At 40.9% G+C, this 18,642-nt stretch overlaps 1 protein-coding gene across 5 annotated transcripts in view; it reads left to right on the top strand.

The window, feature by feature from the left end:
* Positions 1-8,227: 8,227 nt before the first annotated feature.
* Positions 8,228-18,642, top strand: part of TENT2 (terminal nucleotidyltransferase 2) — a 45,295-nt gene continuing 34,880 nt past the window's right edge. The window contains exons 1-8 of one of the 5 annotated variants that reach the window (XM_056324443.1): positions 8,237-8,365; positions 8,813-9,034; positions 10,834-11,022; positions 11,679-11,795; positions 14,521-14,770; positions 15,881-15,995; positions 16,116-16,207; positions 17,002-17,068. In XM_056324443.1, coding sequence (XP_056180418.1) covers positions 10,871-11,022; positions 11,679-11,795; positions 14,521-14,770; positions 15,881-15,995; positions 16,116-16,207; positions 17,002-17,068 — 793 coding nt within the window. In that variant the 5' untranslated portion in view covers positions 8,237-8,365; positions 8,813-9,034; positions 10,834-10,870. Of the gene's footprint in view, positions 8,409-8,812; positions 9,035-10,833; positions 11,023-11,678; positions 11,796-14,520; positions 14,771-15,880; positions 15,996-16,115; positions 16,208-17,001; positions 17,069-18,642 lie in introns of all 5 variants that reach the window. The other 4 variants (XM_056324442.1, XM_056324445.1, XM_056324446.1 and 1 more) reach the window with 4 other exon arrangements.

Genomic DNA, 18,642 nt, shown 5'->3' on the forward strand with positions numbered 1-18,642 from the left:
TCATAGCTCATGTGCTGAGTAGGGCAACTAACACAGCTTTCAGCAGTGTCCCACCCAACCTCCCTGTCCTTTGGCCATGGAGACTTCACAGTGTCCTGGTGTTAGAGCAGAACAGAATAGAGTAAAATAGAATATTTCAGCTGGAAGGGACCTGCAACGATCATCTAATCCAACTGTCCGACCACTTCAGGGCTGACCAAAAGGTAAAGCATGTTATTAAGGGCATTGTCTAAATACCTCTTAAACACTGACAGGCTTGGGGCATCTACCACCACTCTAGAAAGCCCATTGCAATGTCTAACCACACTCTCAGTAAAGAATAGTTTACTCATGCCCAGCCTGAACCTCCCCGGCACAGCTCTGAACCATCCCCACAGGCCTTGTCAGTGGATCCCAGGGAGAAGAGCTCAGCACCTCCCTCCCCACTTACCCCCCTCAGGGAGCTGCAGGAGCCATGAGGTCGCCCCTCAGCCTCCTTTCTCCAAACCAGACAAATCCGGAGCCCTCAGCCGCTCCTCACAGGACATGCCTTCCCACCCTTTCACCAGCTTTGTTGCCCTCCTCTGGGCCCATTGAAGGACCTTCACATCCTTCTTAGACCGCGGGGCCCAGAACTGCACACAGTGCTCAAGGTGAGGCCACACCAGCACTGAATACAGCAGGTTGATGACTCTTCTGGCCGGCTGGTTAAGCTGTTTGATGCCCCCCAGGATGCCGTTTGCCCTCCTGGCTGCCAGGGCAGCCAAGCCGCCAGCCAGCAAGCCCAGACCCTGCTCTGCAGGGCTGCTTTCCGGCCACTGCTCTCCCAGTTTATACTTCTGCCTGGCATTATTCCACCTCAAGTACAGAATCTGGCATTGGAACTTGTTAAAGTTCATCCCATTAATCATTGCCCCGTGCTCCAGTCTAGCTACATCCCTCTGCAAGGCATCTTGTCCTTCAAGAGTCAACAGCACCTCCCAGTTTGGTATCATGAGCAAAGTTGCTAATGGTGCATCCAACTCCTGTATCCAGATCATTGGTAAGTGTATTGAACAGGTCCTAAACACTACTGCTGACCAGTTACCAGCCAGATACAGCCCCAAAGGCAGTGGCATGCCTTTTCCTGGGCCTGTATACAGACAGATATTTAGCCCTGTTTGTCCACTATCATCTCAGTCAGAAGTGCTCAAAATCAACGTAAAACAGCACGACAGCACAGGCTGAACCACCTTTACAAAATATTTACCTTCCAGCATAAAACCTCTTCAGGTGCTGTTTGACAATTTCAGCTGTGTAAATGTAGACACTCCATTACACATTAACTGACCAGTCTATGTAGTCTGAAAGGTAAAGCAGGCTGAAGTACCCTCAAAGATGCCACAGGGAAGCACCCCTTCCCTTCCCTCCCCTCCCCTCCCCAGCAGTTAGCCCTCCGGACAGCAGATTCACTTACTTCACAGGAACTATATAAACCTTAGGAAGCCTTCTTGTGTCCTATGTCTTTGCCTTTCAGGGAGCACCATGAAGGGCACAATTCACACTTTGAGAAATTAAAAGAAAAAAAAAATCCGAGTTGGAAGGCCAAACCTGATTTTCAGAACCAGCATATTAACTAAGCACATAATATATATCCTTGTTTCAGAAGGAAATCTAAAACTTTTGATACACACCCTGCAGTGACACTGTGCAGTGACCTCACAGTTAAACTGCTCCAGTTCTTGCGGTTCTACAGCTGAATAAACTGTTTTCCCAAACGAACTGACTGACTGCCCCCACCACCATGCACTCTCGGTGGCTTCGCTCAGTTGTTCCTCGGGCTGTGTCCCTTGGAACCGGCTGTGTCCCACAAGGAGCAGCCCCAGCCTCTCCTCACAGAGGCTAGCCCTGCAGCCCACCCCTGCCATGCTCTGTATTAAAAACTGTCTTGACAGGCCAAGCCAGAAAAGTTAGCCTTTTAAAAGAGGGGTGACAGCAAGGCTAAGCAGAGTCACTGCTGTCAGCAGATGACTAGTGCAAACCCGTGGCCTGCCTCAGCGTGGATGTGGGGTCCTCCTGAGGACCCTGCTTGGTAGAGGGCTCGGAGGGGCCCCACAGCCACCTGTCAGGAGGCAGTGAGATGGTCTCTTCCGCATTTAAAGCCTGTTTCCTGGCTCTCTAGGAAGTAGTTGCCAATGAAAACTGTAGATATAAAGATTTTAATTTACTGGAACACCATGCTGACCTGTTTTAATATTTATATATTCTACAAATATATTTACTATTACCCAAACAGTGCTGCCAAAAGTGCTACCAGCAGTTTGAGAAACAAAAACTCATGATGCTCATTTTAACATCTTTCTCACAGTACATCCTGTTACTTACACTATTTTGATCATAATCTTCCAAACTTTAATGAACAACTGGAAATTTTAGTTGCAAGTGTGCCCTCTTCTGAAACAGGTTGTCCCAGACCTTGTATGAATTGCTGTCATGGACAGAGGACTTTTTTGGAGTAATGCACCATCCTATTTGCTACTCCTTTCAATATACAATACTAGAGATGTTAGCTTGCTGCCAGGTCTATCAACTTGAGATTTCTATTGAGCCAATGGCTAACCAAGAGACAACAAAAATTCATATAAATCTGCCTCTTTAGCAGACAGATGCAGGAATTCTGAATTGGGCCAGAGAATTTTCAGGTTTGTAGCCTAACGCAAACTTTGCAGAGGCGGCAGGAAACTGGAGAAGGAGCAAGAGTTATGGCCTGTGAAGTACAAGATCAAATACTGGAGGGGAATGTACATTTGTAAAGCATTAATGCTATATTTTCATGCTTTGTGTAGGAGTGTACCATCATCCTGGTTAAACTTCCATGAAATACCATTTTCAATTTAGCTCCTGTAAATGGCCCATGTTTTCTAAGACTTTGCGCTTCTTGTGATGATACTCTGTAATGTGATGGCCACGGTGTGCAATTCTAACCCAGAAAAAGCACTTTGTAATACCTTGGCCTCTAAGTTAGCCATAATATTCTCTTCTAGATAACGCATCATACAGTCACCTTAATGTTAGAGTGCAAGATACAGTCATTCACAGCTAATGCCTGATTTCTGATGTTTGCTGAGTAGCCAGTGCAATTAATGTGTATTATAAATAGCATTCAAAATAATTAAATTTCACATAATAATAAAAGGACATCTATACAGAGTTGTATAAAGAGGAAGTAATTAAAACCATAGCATACTACCTACCTAAAGGTATATATTTAAGGTTTCCACGGCAACCTTAACTGCATTTCCTCCCTTGTATGATTTCAAAGGCTCAGCCTCAGTGGTACTTGAATATAGTATTTCACACTGAATACTTTCACCAATTGAAGTATTATTTTGAAACCTGACATTTCTAGGGTTCTTAATACCAACCCAGTTCACACAGCAACATTATAAATTATTCAAAAGAAACTGTCCTAATACATAGCTCACAACAAAGGTGGAACCTGCCCCAAAGTGGTGTCATGTATTATGGATATGTAGCCTTTTCATAGATAAGGTACTGCTGGCAGCTTCCTTTTGGAACCCTGTTTCATCTCCTCTGTGACACTGGCTGAAAAACTATCTGGCCTGGAAAATGCCATATTAAAACTGAAAGTAAGAAGGAAGACTTCTGCAAATATAAAATGGGAAAAATTAGTTTATTTGAATTACAACTCATTAAAGAACATACACCAAGTGCACCTGGAAAAATGCTGGTTGTGAGCAAAAGCAACACTGGATTACTGCTGCATTAGCTCCAGTTGTTCCAATTTTGAACCTCTAACTTTTGCTTAGACCTGTAACTGACTTCAGCAATTGTGTATAGTTACACAGATATGCGTCCACTTCTTGGCTGCTTGCATTTTAAAAATGAAAGTCACTTTTACAGCTTACTAGTAACATAAAGGCTAGCAACCTGAGAGAGGGACCTGGGTTTTTAGAGCCAAAGTAGATAGGTCCGACTCTTTATAGGCTGCTTTACTTAAATGCTAAGTAAAAACTACGTTATTTAGTTATTCCTATTGCAAGGCCTCATAGAAAAGCCCTGAAGAAAACACATTTACACATATTGTCAAGTTTAAGGTAATCTTTAAAGTTGTTAACAAAAATTTTCCGATACCTTGAGTAAAAACTCTTCAACACTAATACATTTTGTTTCAGAATTTTTACGGTACATGAAAATTTCCTCATTCTGCCAAATGCATTTGAAATTTGGCAAACTTTACTATAGCTTCTGTGTAAGGAGACTTGTATTTTCAAGAGTAACCTAATAAGGCGCGGTACAAACAACTCATCTGGAAAAGATACAGGGATCATTCATATGTAGACATGCTTTGAGATCATCACAAAAAACCCCTGTAAATATGTATTTGCTATAAATCAGCACAATAGATTTGTAAAATCCATATTTTAAAATTGTAAGTTGGAATTCATAGATACAACATACATGTTTTCATAGTTAATTAACATTTTCATATCAATGCCTATGATACACTACTACATTTCATAATGTACTGTATATACATATAGTATAATATATAAAGCATATAAATATATATAAAATATATACAATTAGCATATTGTACTTAATAAGTACATCAACTGATCTTTCACTTAAAAAGCACTACAGAAAGCCTGTAAAGGCGTACATGGACATCACTGAACCTGGCTGAATGCTGAACATCAGAACTAGAATGCTGCAAAGTGGGGAAAAAAAATACTGCATTTGTTTAATTAAGAAAATTAACAATTTTTCCTTCAGTATTTACTTGCTAAAGTTTTGAATCTTACTTTTAATGTGGTGGATATTTACATGGTTACTTGCTAAACTTAAGCAATTGATTTGTGCATTTTTAAAATTGTTTCTTAATGTACATCTAATTATTAATATCTTGTATTGTTTTCCTGAGGAAAGCTACTTTTTGCCTGGTACATAAAATTTATTTTAGACCTAAGTCTCTGGTTTGGCTTCAATCCCAGTATATTCTGATTTCTAAACAAACTGCAAAACATATCATATGCGTATCATGATTAAAAAGCTGCAGTCTTCACTGTGGATCCTGCACCGTATTAAATCACTGCTATAGTTCCATTTATTGCATTGGAGTTACATTTCTTATTTTAATATACTTGCCAGGTTTGGTCTCAGTATAAAATAAGAAAATTGCCTACTTAAAATGAAACACTGTACTGATACAACTTTCATCATTCCAGATCTGGTCCTGGAGACTAACAAATGATCATATATTACAGCTGGGTTTGAAACTGAAAAATGTTTCAAGTAAGCTAAGTAATTTCTCAGTAGGGAAAGGATAAGTACATAAGTACATGTTTTTAAATGCTCTTAATCAGGTGCCACTTTTAAAAGCAGTAGTATCAAATGCTAGTAGTATCAAAGGCTGCTTGCTACAGTAAAGCACATTCTAAACATATACGTGTTTCAGTTCCCGTACGCTTTCTTTCACTGGTGCCAAGAGACAGAGAAAAAAGCCTATAGGCTTTTTAAGTTTAGGCAAAAGTTCCACAGAGGAATAGGGTTTTTTTCCTGCATTTTTTCTCCTTGAACTGTTGAACCTGGAGCTGCTCTGACCAAACCTTCCAGCACTATTCACCTTCATACAGCAACAACACCTGGAGCATTTCATCTCTAGAAGTTTCAGAAAATTGCAAATAGCACCAAATAGGAACCTTAATGTCACGTAATTGTTTCCATTCTATGAGAGAGGCTGCAGCTGTTTTACCAGAGACCTCTTTGGTAATGACTTCTGGAAACCACTCTCTTTTCTATGAGAACTAAGTATTGTTTGCAGAGGCTGAATTCCGCCTCTGCTTCTATTACAGACCACAGAGACTCCTAGGAACTGTCCTCACCTTTAATGTCCCCAGGCCCTTAACTGCTGCGATGGAGAGACGGGACGCTGCTTGATGCAAGCAAACATCGATTTATTGTACACAATCACGAGTTTATATATGTTTTCAGAAGCTGCGCGCTAGGCATTACTTACTAGGCAATCCCCGATTGGCGGTTAACTACAAACAAAGGACACTTTAAGTAAGTGTTTACAGTCATCAGTTAACAGCAAGGTGTTACCTCTCCTTGGCACCATCCACCCCCCACTCCCCTATCCTCTCTCGGCATGACTCACCCTGTTAATTGTTACCTATTCACACTCCGAGTCCTCCCAGGGTTCCTGACCTATGAGCTCGAGCACACTCCCCTCAGCTAACTGATTGCCACCCATGGTCCTGATTTCCAGGCCCACTCCTGCACTTAACCACAAGTAAATCAAAACATGGCCCTTGTGATAAATTGCGAACTGTTTGTTCATCAAACTTTGGCAGAATAATGGAAATTTATGTGAAGTATGCAAGGTCAGCCACAAACATCCAGCTATGTAAACACGATATGCAGGAATGCTAAAGAGACTTTAGAAAGAGAGGGAGCTGGGGCCTGAAACTTGAGAAAGAGAGGGGTGGGGGACTCATGAAGACGAGGAGTCCGTGATGTGAGGAAGACAAGGTGCCTTCATCCCCACGACCACCAGGAGGAAGGCAGCAAACGACCCCCTTAGCAACAAGCCGCGCAGACACAGAATGCACCACTAAAAAAGACACATATACTGGAAGACAAAGGGTATAAAACCAGTGACTTTTGGGAAGTGAGTGCACGCCGTTGGTGGAGCAGGAGACTCCCCGGCCGCTCAGCGCTGTTTTGCTTACTTGTTGCTTGCTTTAATAATTTTTTTTTTTTTTTAATTTGGCCAGTCTCTGTCATTTAATTGGACAGGTAAACTATAACAGCCCTGACGGAAGTTTTTGAGGGCAGTTCAGCAACCAGACTGGCCCTAGGCAGGGCCTGGCCCTGGGCACTGCTTGTCCCCTAACCCTAGCACTGCCCATAGCTCACTTCCCGCAGCCCAGACCTCCCCGGGGCAGCCCCTTGCCAGTCCCTGCGCCCACCGGCTTCATCTTTCTCTGAACTCAGACCCTAGCCTTACCCCAAGCCACAGGCTGAGCCTTACCCTAGGACCACAAATAATAAAAACAATAATAAAAAAAAATTGCCAAAATAAAAAACTGTCAGGGGAAGTTACTTTCTGTCCAAAGATTACCTTTGTGGTTTCACTCCATATATGCCACTAGGGTTTGTCTCTCATAAACGTAATTCTAACCACAGCATAGGCTGATCCTTATACAAGGATCCCAAGCCACGGCCAAGGTGAAAAGTCCTGTGGGAAGGACTCACCTGGAGCCGAAACCCTCCGCTGCCAGTCCATTTGCAGCCCTACTTCATCCGGGCCCCTGCACTTTCTCTTCCATTAAGTCCACCAGGAGCAGCCAGAGCCGGACACCACGCGGCCCTGCCGGCGGGCTCTCCCTCAGGCCAGGAGCTCTTGGGGGAGCCAGCCTCAGCTCACCCAGTCCCTCTCAAAGACTGAAGCTTTAACAGCATGTGTGTACACAAACTCTTCGTTTCAGCTCCTAATTGACACCAAGAGCTCACTGATGGCAACTGTCCCTCCCCAGAGCAAGGAATCAAACCCTGATTTGGCTCTTACCTTCTCAACTCTCCATCTTTCAGGGCGCAAGCATCAGCCCATCCTTGACTTCAGATTCATCCTAGCACACTTACAATCTCTGGTGGCCAAAACCTAACTTATGTATTCAAATATTACCTTTTTCACACTTCAGAACAGTAGTTCAATTACAACTGGTCAGTAACTTTGAAAGCAAAATACCCGGGCTGTTATTCCCATCTTTTGGCCTCGGCCCGAACCGGCTGCGAGGAGCACTGTGAGCTGCCACCTCTGCCCTTGCTCCCGCGGCAGCACCGACCGGCCGCCAGGCCCTTGCCGGACAAACCCCCGGCGAACCACGGCAGCCGGGGCAGGGGGCTGCGCGGAGCTGTAACGGCGGACGCGGTGCAGCTGCCGCCCCAGCGTAAGGCGCCGGGCTGGCACCTCCCGGGAACAGCTGCGCCCGAACGGAGGGGTCGCCGCCACCGCACGGGGCCGCCGCCACCGCACGGCGCTGCCCGCGCCTCTCCGCACCCTTAGCACCTCACCGGGAAGCTACCCCAGCCGCCAGCCCGCCGGTGAGGTGGCAGCCCTATCTGGCGGGTAACGACCACCGGCCCCACGGCCCGCCGTGCCGCTAAGGGCGACGAGCCCCGCGGTGCGGCGGGGAAAAAGCGGTGCGAGAGGCGGGCGGAGCCGCCGTTTCCTGCCCGAGTCTCCTCATCCGGGTGAGAGGCCCTAGCCGGAAGGGCTTCCGGGTGTTGTGGGCCTCTGCTGCGGTGGCACGGGTGCGAGCCAGGGGCTTGGTCCGTGCTGCCTGCGGGCCCACGCCGCCTGTCCTCGCCCCCACCCTAAGTGAGTCTTGCGGTGCGGGGGTCCCCTTTTGCTACGGGGAGAGGTGCGGGGGGGTTGGGGCCCGAGGAACGGAGGGTGGCCCCGGCCGCCGCCTGCTAGGCCGCGGGGTGCTGAGGGCTGGCGGGGCGCCGCGGGAGCGGGTGTGCCGGGGCCTGTCTGCTGGGGCTTGGCTGCCGGGGCAGCCTGCCGGCGGGCACTGTGGGCTTCCCCCGAGGGTGCGCTCCTACCTGGAAAAAGTGCCCTATGGGACAAGCGCACCTGAGTTGTAGTGGTTGCAAAACTCCTTTTGGAGACCTAGGCAATTTCTACCAAGGTAGTCCCTGCTGAGAGTCATGGTAAATGCCTTTGCAGCTGCAGTGAGACAGCAGTGTTGCTACATGGTTTGGTTCTGGTTTGGGGAAGGTAACGCCTTCGTTGCTTTTCTTTCTGGTGCCTACAACTTCAAAGGCTAAAATGAACATGTTACTTTTGCAACTCGATCTTGAATTCTGACGCATGGTTCTGATCCTGATGAATTATATCCATAAACTGGTTATGTATACTGTGTGTGATGCTGAGAGTGCCCAGGCTGCTCAGAGGTGAACGAGATGTGTGTATTATATTGCCTGTCCATGCTAGAAATGGAAAAGTTCAGATGCATGCAAATATCATTCAGATTAAGTGCATCAGGTGGGTTTCGTGCCATGCAATTTGCATTTATTTGTTCAGCAGAATTGAAAGTAAACATCCCCAAAGTAACTTTCATTAATAGGTAATATTACCCTGCCCCACCCTCCCAAGAAAAAAAAAAAGAAAGAAGCCTGTGAGGGCATTAATCTTGTCAACTTTTTTTTGGCTCTAATACAGCAGTGGCTATGTAGGTAGTACTTGGACTTTGCTAGTGTGGGCTGTTGTCACAGGGAGTAAGGAATGAAGACAGACCAAATAAATTCCCTGGTATTTATTTGCCTGTGTTCCATGCTAATGCTGCATGCAGTGACAGTTGGAGCTGTCTGAGGAGGTTAAAACATGACAACAGTCCATAGTGCTAGGAGAGAGCACTTCAAAGGAGATATCATGGCTGTGGTAACAGTGAGACCTTACTACAGTAAAGTTAGGAATAACCAATTTTATTTCAGTGCATGAGAGAATGCCTATTAATATAACTGTTTATACAAATTTTTTTGTGTGTGTGTATATATATTTAGTTTGGTAATTGAGACAACCCAAAAGTGATACTTAAATTTTTATTCCAAATAGAGATTGCTGCGTGGTGATAGGATTTCCATGCCAAGGTGTGGGCCTATCAGCACTTTTTCCAATTGTATTACTGTAGTATTGGGTTGATAAAAGGATTTTTGTGTAATAGTTGGAGAAATACTGCCATTGTTCTTATGGCTTCTAAATGTTCCAGCAAAAAGTTGCTTGAAAAAACGTCATCTTCTTGTATTTGAATCCCTGTATTGCACTAATTGGATAACTATTGTTATGCAGAGTATTGAGATCAGTCATGTACAACTGTGTTTATCAGTGACACATCTTTGGTTGCAAAGTTCCTGCTTAAGACAATAAAAAACAAATGAAGAAACCTGAAAATAATGTCAGGTTTTCACTGCAGCAAAGAGAAATGTCCAGCACTGATACCTTGTGTTTAAAATCTTCTGATACATTTTTTCCAGTGTAAAGTCTGAACTTTTGTTTTCAGCATATAAGTTGAGCTTAAGGTAAAATACTAATGATTTGCAAAGTGGTTGCAGTGCACAGTTCAGCCTGTTGCAGAGACAAAGGTTTTCTTTTTCATCCAACGTTTCTGCTAATGTGTAATGCATATAATGATACAAGACCAAATAGCAGTCAGTTGTGCCAGGATAAATTTCAAATTTAGGAGATGGTAAACCTACCTTTTTCTATCATGGATTCCATTCAGCAAGCACAAACATTAAAATTACACTATATATATGACATTTTTAAAGCATGATAGTTGACTTTCCAATTGTTGTCATTATTTGACTGCTTCTTTGCATATCATATCTTGAAAAAAATTAATTTTACTTATAGTTCATGATCAGCTGCATCTTCATGTTTTTATGATGTAGTCAAGTGTTTCTTCACACATATTGTGAACCTCATTGTGGAATGTTTGAAATAAGAAACATATTCCACTATAATATGTTACTTTTCCTTCAGATAAAAACTATGTCTTGTGTCGTGTCATTTTTCTAAAATTAAACTTAAAATGGAGGGGACCAAATAAAAATACACTTTTAAACATAAATAAAGGAAGTAATAGTTGTGAAACTGAGGAGAATATACTATTTTTATTTGGTGTCTTCTCCTGAAAAGAGATAAAACTAGCCCACAATCACAATTCTTTTAAGGAATTTCTGGAAATACGTTTTAGATTATTTGAATTTTTAACCAAGAGTTTAAAATGTAACTAGGATTTCTTGTTGCCTAATTTTGACTACTTTTTTGTTTTTTAAATGTAGGTGAAAGGATACATGTTCACTTCAAGTACAAAGGAGGATGTTTCCAAAATCCCATGATTTGAGTCATCCACAGTTCCTTTCAAAATATCAACAGCAGAGTGATTTCTTCAATAAGCTTTGTCTAAGTATACCACCTTTTCTTTTTCAGCAGCAAGTTACGGATGCTCAGTTTAATTTTCAGAACACAGAGTAAGTACAGTAAGATTTGATAGTGGGGATTGGGTTGTAAAAGAGAGTTAACAGTTTCTTAAAAGAAATATTTCTGTTCATGGAGGATGTGTTTCACTGTTTTTAACATTAAACTGCGTTAAACTTTAAAAAAAAAAATAGGAAGGGGTTGTGTAAAAACAGAGCTGTAACATTTCTGTTGGTGACCTGCAGTTTTAATGTTCTCCTGCATTGTGCGTAATGAATGAGATGCCATTGCACTGACTAGAGGTGGTAATCCACAGTTCAGTTTTAAAGATCTTAATTTGTATTTGTTTACTGAGGATAACAGGGAGGACATGAGAAGGGGAAGAAACATTTATTCTTGGGGCTAGATTTGAAGACACTGAAGTGTTCTTTAGGCTCTTTAAATTTAAATAGTACCTAAAGTTAATTTGTTTACTGACCTCTTCTTACACATGTGCTATGAAGAATGACCATCTTCTGTTTCATTAATGAAAAATATATTACATACTGAGATACCTTTTCATTTTGAATAGAAAAGACAGATGTATTTCTTCTAAGAAAAAAATGTCAGGACTAGCTGAGTTTAATATTCACTTTAAGAAAAACCACTAAACCATAAAAAGCATCTTGGTTATCATATGAGTAACAGTTATGGACTGTGGTCTCTCCAGGGCTCTCTTCAGTGGGAATCTTCCAACTACTCCACCTGTTACACTGCAGCCAATGACTTGCAGAAATAGCAGTCCAGGACATATGTCTGATGCCCCCATGTCATTCCGAGCAAGAAAGTAAGTTATTTGTGTGTATGTGATTAATTCTGCTTTTAATGTACCTGTGGTGAAGCTTGTCTTAATACCAATTTCATGTGCAACTTGATTACGTTAGCAGTTGCAGTACTGAATAAAATGTTTTTTGATGAAACAGGCCATGTCATGGCTTTTTAAAGCATTCGTGTACCTGCTTTTGAGAACTGTAGTACTCATAAGTGACTTAGTATGTGTATTTTTTCTCTTCAAACAGTTGTAGCCTTACAGAACTGTGATTTACATGTTTTATTTTAATACTGTAATAGAATGATCAAATCATTTAGGTTGGAAAAGACCTTTAAGATCATCAAGTCCAACTGTTAACCCAGGACTGCCAAGTCCACCACTAAACCATGCCACTAAGTACCACATCTACATGTTTTTTAAATATCTCCAGGGATGCTGGTTCCACCACCTCCCTGGGCAGCCTGTTCCAATGCTTCAGCACCCTTGCAGTGAAGAATTTTTTCCTAATACCCAAACTAAACCTCCCCAGTGTAACTTGAGGCTGTTTTCTCTCATCCTGTCACTTGTTGTCTGGGAGAAGAGACCCACCCCCATCTGCCTCCAGCCATTTCTCGAGAGAGGCAGCTGTAGAGAGCAGTAAGGTCCCCCCTGAGCCTCCTCCTCACCAGACTAAACCACCCCAGTTCCCTCAGCCGCTTCTTATAAGACTTGTTTTCTAGACCCTTCCCCAGCCCCGTTGCCCTTCTCTGGACACGCTGCAGCACCTCTACGTCCCTCTTGAAGTGAGGGGCCCAAACCTGAACACAGTATTTGTGTTCAGTTTCATTCATAGGTCATAGGCTGTGTGTGCTTGCCTGCAAAAGGGTTTGTGTCAATATAATTGAGTGTTCTTTTCCTGTTAGTTTGTCAAGAGTAAGACTGTACCCTCACTCTTTTATGGAAATTGTAATGTTTTTCTGGTGACACACTAGACATTTCTCCTGATTTTCTTAATTACGTGATCCTTTATTTTTCAAACACAAAGTGCTAAATTCAGGCATACGTAAGTTCTTTGAATTTTATTCAAACATAGTTTTTCTACTTTTCAAAAAACCTAAACTTACTTGAATTTACATAACTTCCTTTGTTACTTTAGTTACAACAGAAGGAGGAATTTCAGATGAATGTGTGGTTTTATTTTCTTTTAGCATTCTAGAAAAAGTCACTTCTTAGCAGTTCAAAAATAGTAGTTGATAATGTGTTTGTAATAATTCTGTGAATTGGCTGATGGGGAGGAAGCTTTATGTAATCTGTCTTCAAAACTATTTCCTGTATGCTGTTTCTCTTCCAGATTTAACAGATCATAAAATACATAGAATTAAGTATATGGTGTTAAGCTTTAATTGAGCTTATAACTGTCACATGAACTAAAGTTCCTGGTTTGGTGCTACATGCATGTTTTCCCCTTGACCAGTCTGGTTTATGGAAAGCTATGCTATGTTAGGAAGTTTGCAGTCAACTAGTTGATCCTTAGATCTTGAGTTGACTCTTCTTAAGGTATATTTGCTGAACATAATTTTATGCAAGTTCTCAGTCAAAATACGCTGAAACAGCATTGTGCTTTGATTTAATGTTACGTTATGAGTTCCTTTAAGATTGCAGGAAGGTAATGTTATTAGAACCTCTTTCAGACTGGAAAACTGAAATGATGGCTTGAGGTCTCTTCAGTTAAATTTTTGTTATTAGTAATACTGTCTGTTCAGGTCCCCAAACTACTTTGATTCCAGCTTTTCTGACTACAAGAAATTACTATGGTTTTACTAATATTTCATTTGTTGACACACATGAACATTTGATTACATGCTCTTTAATTAGAAGAATGTATGATTACCCCCATACTGGTTAACTTTATGCAATACTTGACGTATAAACAAAGCATGAATATTCTTTACTGTGGATGGGCCACAGTATTCGGCCACTGATCAGCTTTTCAGCTTTTTCTTAATGAATAGTTAAGACGCCAAAGTGTAATACCAGTGTATCTCTTCAAATATATTTGAGTTCCTGTGACAAACAACGTAATGAAGATATACAGACCAGTGTTTGAAACTGAGACTTCAGGTTTATGACGCGTCTAGCTTAATATCATTGTTAGTTCTATTTGCCAAATGTAGTGTTTCTTTCTTGCCTAGATTACATGGTTTACTGTCTGTATAATCTAAGACACTGGCAAATGCTACATTGAATTGCTATTGTGATATTTCTTTTTCTCTCCTCCCAACTGCTGAATTCATTAATCACTGGGTATTCAGAACTCCACAAAACTTCTCACTGCACTTACGTGAATTTAAAAGAAAAGTACCTTTACATAGTCTGTGTATCTTTTTTTTTTTTAAAAAAAAAAAAAGTATGTTGTCCCTGAACTACTGTGATAACTTTTCAAGGTGTCCTTGCTTAGCTGAACTTGCCATTTAGGTTTAAACCGGTTAGTACAGACACTCTTGTAAAGTAGTTGCATCAATTCACTTCACGGGTGGCTGCACTTTTACAGTTGTACATTCTCTTTTCCCATTCCAGGTTTATTTCACCTAATATCTAGGATGGACACCTTTTGTTCAGTAGAATACTTGCTTTTAGTGAAATAGTCACATAATTAAGCATTGATATTTGTACTTTATAGCAACTTTCTTCTGATCGTAGACTGGAGCTTGCAAACTAGAGGGATTTCTTTCTTTCTCTCTCTCTCTCTCTCTCTCTCTAGGAGACTAAGTGTAGAAAGTGCGCCGCATGATGCCAAACGGCAGCGGTTTCATTCACAACGTCCTCAAACAACTGTAGCTAACCAAGCAGTGCCTTTACCAGGGGGATGTAGATACTTCTTTCCAGGATCAATTCCATCTCCACTGTTCAATACACGTAACGTACAAGATTTAGGTGGATGTGCCAGTCTATTGCAAGATACTATATTTCCAGATCTTACAGAAACCACGCTCCCTGCGGCCAAAGATAAGGTAATATCTTTCTATGCCTGTGCTTTACATCTGTCTTCTGAGTAGGCAGCATGCAAGTGGTTCTGTGGGAGACCACAAAAATTTCTGCAAGGTTCTTAAATATGTCATAGCATCTCTATTGCTGAGCTGTCATTAGAAGGTTACATTTCAATAAATGTAGCTGCCACTGTGGTCCTTTATAGTCTCCTTGTGTGTGTTTGGGTTTGGAGCATTTCTGGGGAGTAGGGGTGGTGTTTGCTTATGTTGTTTGGTTTCCATACTAATGTCAGGAAAATTGCCTGCTCCAGGAAGCAGAAATTGGAGGGATGGTGCATTTGTCACATGTCTGGGGGTAGGGAGAGTCTTGATGAAAGAAAACCCGCCCTAGTAATGGCAGAGAAGCCCATTCTGAAAAAATAGTGTTGGACCTGTAAAGACGTTCTCTGCCTGTCTCCAGAAAAAGATAAAAAGTTACTGTCCTAGCTGTTCTACACACAGAAGAGGATGCCTTTTTTAGGTGGGCAGTGCAGTTGGAACTCAGGTTTTTTTCTTTTTTTAGTTAGATGAAAAGCATGTGGCTAATCAGTCCTCATACTTGATCTGCACCAGTGTGAAAGGGTTTTTTAGTATCAATATGCCTGTTGATTATAGCATATAACAGTGTTGTGAAAGAGAAGCAGTTAGTGCCTCCTTCCACCAAAGGTCTGACTACTTCTTTAATAGTTTCTGTGGGATAAAAAAGCTAACAAATAAGTTTTAATATTTATTTTTCTCCCTATTATTGGTAGGCAAACTGTTGATGTTAAAGTCAGCAGAAGATATCTCTGGTCTTTCCCTGCTTATTCCCTGAAAGGCTGCAGATACTGATGAGGCAAAAATTATTTCCTGTGGATAGATACTTTACAACAGATAGAACAATTTAAATATAAAAACCTTGCAGAAATTTCTTCTAGGGAGTTGTTCAATATGAATTCAAGTGCACTAAAACCCTAGACAATGGAATAGGTCATAAAAAATTATGCTGGGTATTTTTTTTTTTAATGCAGTCTTCTGTGTTTCATGTAATTGCATCTCTGGCAGGAATGAATGTTCACTTTTCTCTGTCTTTGCTTTTTGAATGTGTGTGTCAAGTTAAGTCAGCAGGTTTTGGACTTGTTTCAAGTGTATCAGCAAAAGAACTGTGATTTGAACAGAAAAGAGCTCTGCAGAATAGAACTCCAGAGAGAAATTCAGCACATTTTTCCACGTATGTTTTGCATTTGATTACTTAATATCAGTTTCAATGTTTTTCAGGTTTGCGGTTCTTCCTTCCTTTTAAACCATGATATGTCACATGAATTTTTATTCTGTGATTCTTCTGTTACAGGGAGCAGACTCTTTTTGGTTGGGTCCTCACTGAACGGGTTTGGCACTCGTAGCAGTGATGGTGACTTGTGTCTGGTCATTAAAGAAGAACCAGTAAGTAATGAACATACATAGTTGAAACAAAGTCTGTTTTTATAAAGTACGGGCTTTTATAAATCTAGATTCTAAACAGAGAAACTAATTGTCAAATTCTTTTGATAACATATTTTTGCACTCGTAATAGCTATGAACTATGTGGCCAGTAACGTCACAAATATGAATTTAACCCAATGAAACATTAAAAAAATAAGTGTTACCTGCACTCCATAAGTGAAAAATGCCCAGCAAAACAGAGAAGCAAATTCCCTAGAATCATCAAGAAAATTATTTAGAAAACTCTTAACTCATTTTAGATGCAGGAACAACTTTTAATAAGTACAATTATTTTTTTTACTTAATGATTTAACTTTTTAGCAACTAATTTTTGTGAGCAGGAATAAGAAGGAATTTGATCTGCAAAATATCTTTATTTTTGGTAAAAGAAAATACTTGAGTAGAACTTAAGTTGAGAGAAAAGATGTAATAAAAAGATCTAAATAGAGCATAATTTTGAAAGAATTGAAACGTCATCGAAAAGGAAGAAAAGGACATTTTTGTGTAGGTGGGACTAGGTTCTTATCAAGTTCTATGATTTTTGAATGTCTGATAGTTACTTTTTATATTGAATATGAATTGTTCTGTCTGACATTTGCCGCACTAAATGTGTATGTAGGCAGTGGAATTTGTTAGTATACAAGTTCATGTTTTATTCTGAGAATTAGTTTTATTTGAAAAGTAAAGCATGCTTACTGGAAATATCTAAATGAGATATACCAACCTGTTTCTTTAATTTTAATACCATATTTCAGGTAAATCAGAAGACTGAAGCAAGGCAAATACTCAACTTAGTCAAAAACCTCTTCAGTACTAAACTTTGTAAGTTTCCGGCTGCAGTGAGGTGGTAAGATTATGGGCAGTTCTGGTAGAAGTATTGATGCAAAACTGTAACTGCATCTTGACTAGCTTCTAATACAGTTTGTTTGGAGAAAAATGATAATATTTGGTAATATTACTTGGTGCTGGTGGATAGTTATTAGAAAAGCATAAAGGTTGCCTTGTAAAATAGGGGACTTGAAGAACAGGTAGCATCTAAAATGACTTTTGAATCGTGGACCACAATTTGAGCAGCGGGTGTGAAAGTAGATTTCTGTTTGGGAAACCTGTTACTGAATTCTTACTACTTTACTAGATTGCAGTGCCTTCCTGGGGACAATACTTTTGTAAAATAAGGTGTTACTCACAGTACACAGTGTAGAAATGTTTTGGGTTTTTTTGGGGGGTGTGTGGGGAGGGGCTTGGTACCAGTGAAATAATTGGGTGCCTAGTCAAAAAATTATAACATGTCGACAGTACCAAGACATACAGGAGAAACATGTCAATTCATAGTTCTTACAAGTTGTTTTTCAGAATCCCTTCAGATGAAGAATTCACATGGGCAGTTCTTGACTTAAACGTGAAAGCCTCCTACTTCAAAGAGGCTTTTGTACCATCCTTTGAATTATAAAAAAACCTTGTCATTTATTGATACCAGTGACTGTGTCCCCCTGCTTCTCAGATTTCTCATCATAATCTTTGATGCCATTCTTTATATTGCTGCTCTGAACAATCCTGCAATGGTAAAAGGAACAAACCATGAATTTAAATGCAGACTTTAAAATTTCTTCCCTGGCAGGTGTGCATACCCAGATTTCAACAGCTCACTTGGAGAGACTTAATAGATCCATCACAGAATAAGCATCTGATATTTAATGGCTTATTACTGTTGCACATTGGTGTTTTCGTAAGGAGTCCAGAACTTAGTCTGGGTTTGCCAAGGATGCAAGTCATTCTAGTGCTTCCTGAGAAGCACAGTGATAGAACAGGTGTGTTTTCAGGGGTCAGAAAGGGAGCACCTGAATAAACCTTTTTCAAGAGGTTGTGTTCTATGACAGAGCTTTAGATAAAATCAATGTCTAAACATCAAACATCAAAAAAAAATGTTTGTTTGCCAGACAATATGAGTATCAGCTAATAATGGTCATGTGCAAGTGATCCCTGAAAGTTTTTTGGGCCGTTGTGCATTTTTGATGCTTTGCTAATTCTCTGTATCTTGCAAGTGCCTTTGGTCAGCTTCATTTAATTAAAAATGTTCTTTGGAAGGTGAGGCAGGACAAAACACTGCTGATACTACTGCTCTTGTCATACTGTCTCCATTATGGTATAGACCCCTTTGATCATCTCTTCATGACCTTAGTGATGCTAACATCATGAAGCATGAATTCCTGTACCTAGCCATCTGTCCTTGTGTTTTTGTATAGATGTTCTGTGGATAGAACAGATAAACAAAAGTTCTTTGAAAATGTTCATGACTGAAAATGAAAAGACTTTGCTATATGGATCCTTCCATTTGGGTTTAGTTTATTTACAAACTGTAGCTCAACTATGCTAAGGTTCAGTAATTCTGAAACAAG

Source organism: Falco biarmicus, chromosome Z, assembly GCF_023638135.1.
Source record: "Falco biarmicus isolate bFalBia1 chromosome Z, bFalBia1.pri, whole genome shotgun sequence".
NCBI classification, from domain to species: domain Eukaryota; kingdom Metazoa; phylum Chordata; class Aves; order Falconiformes; family Falconidae; genus Falco; species Falco biarmicus.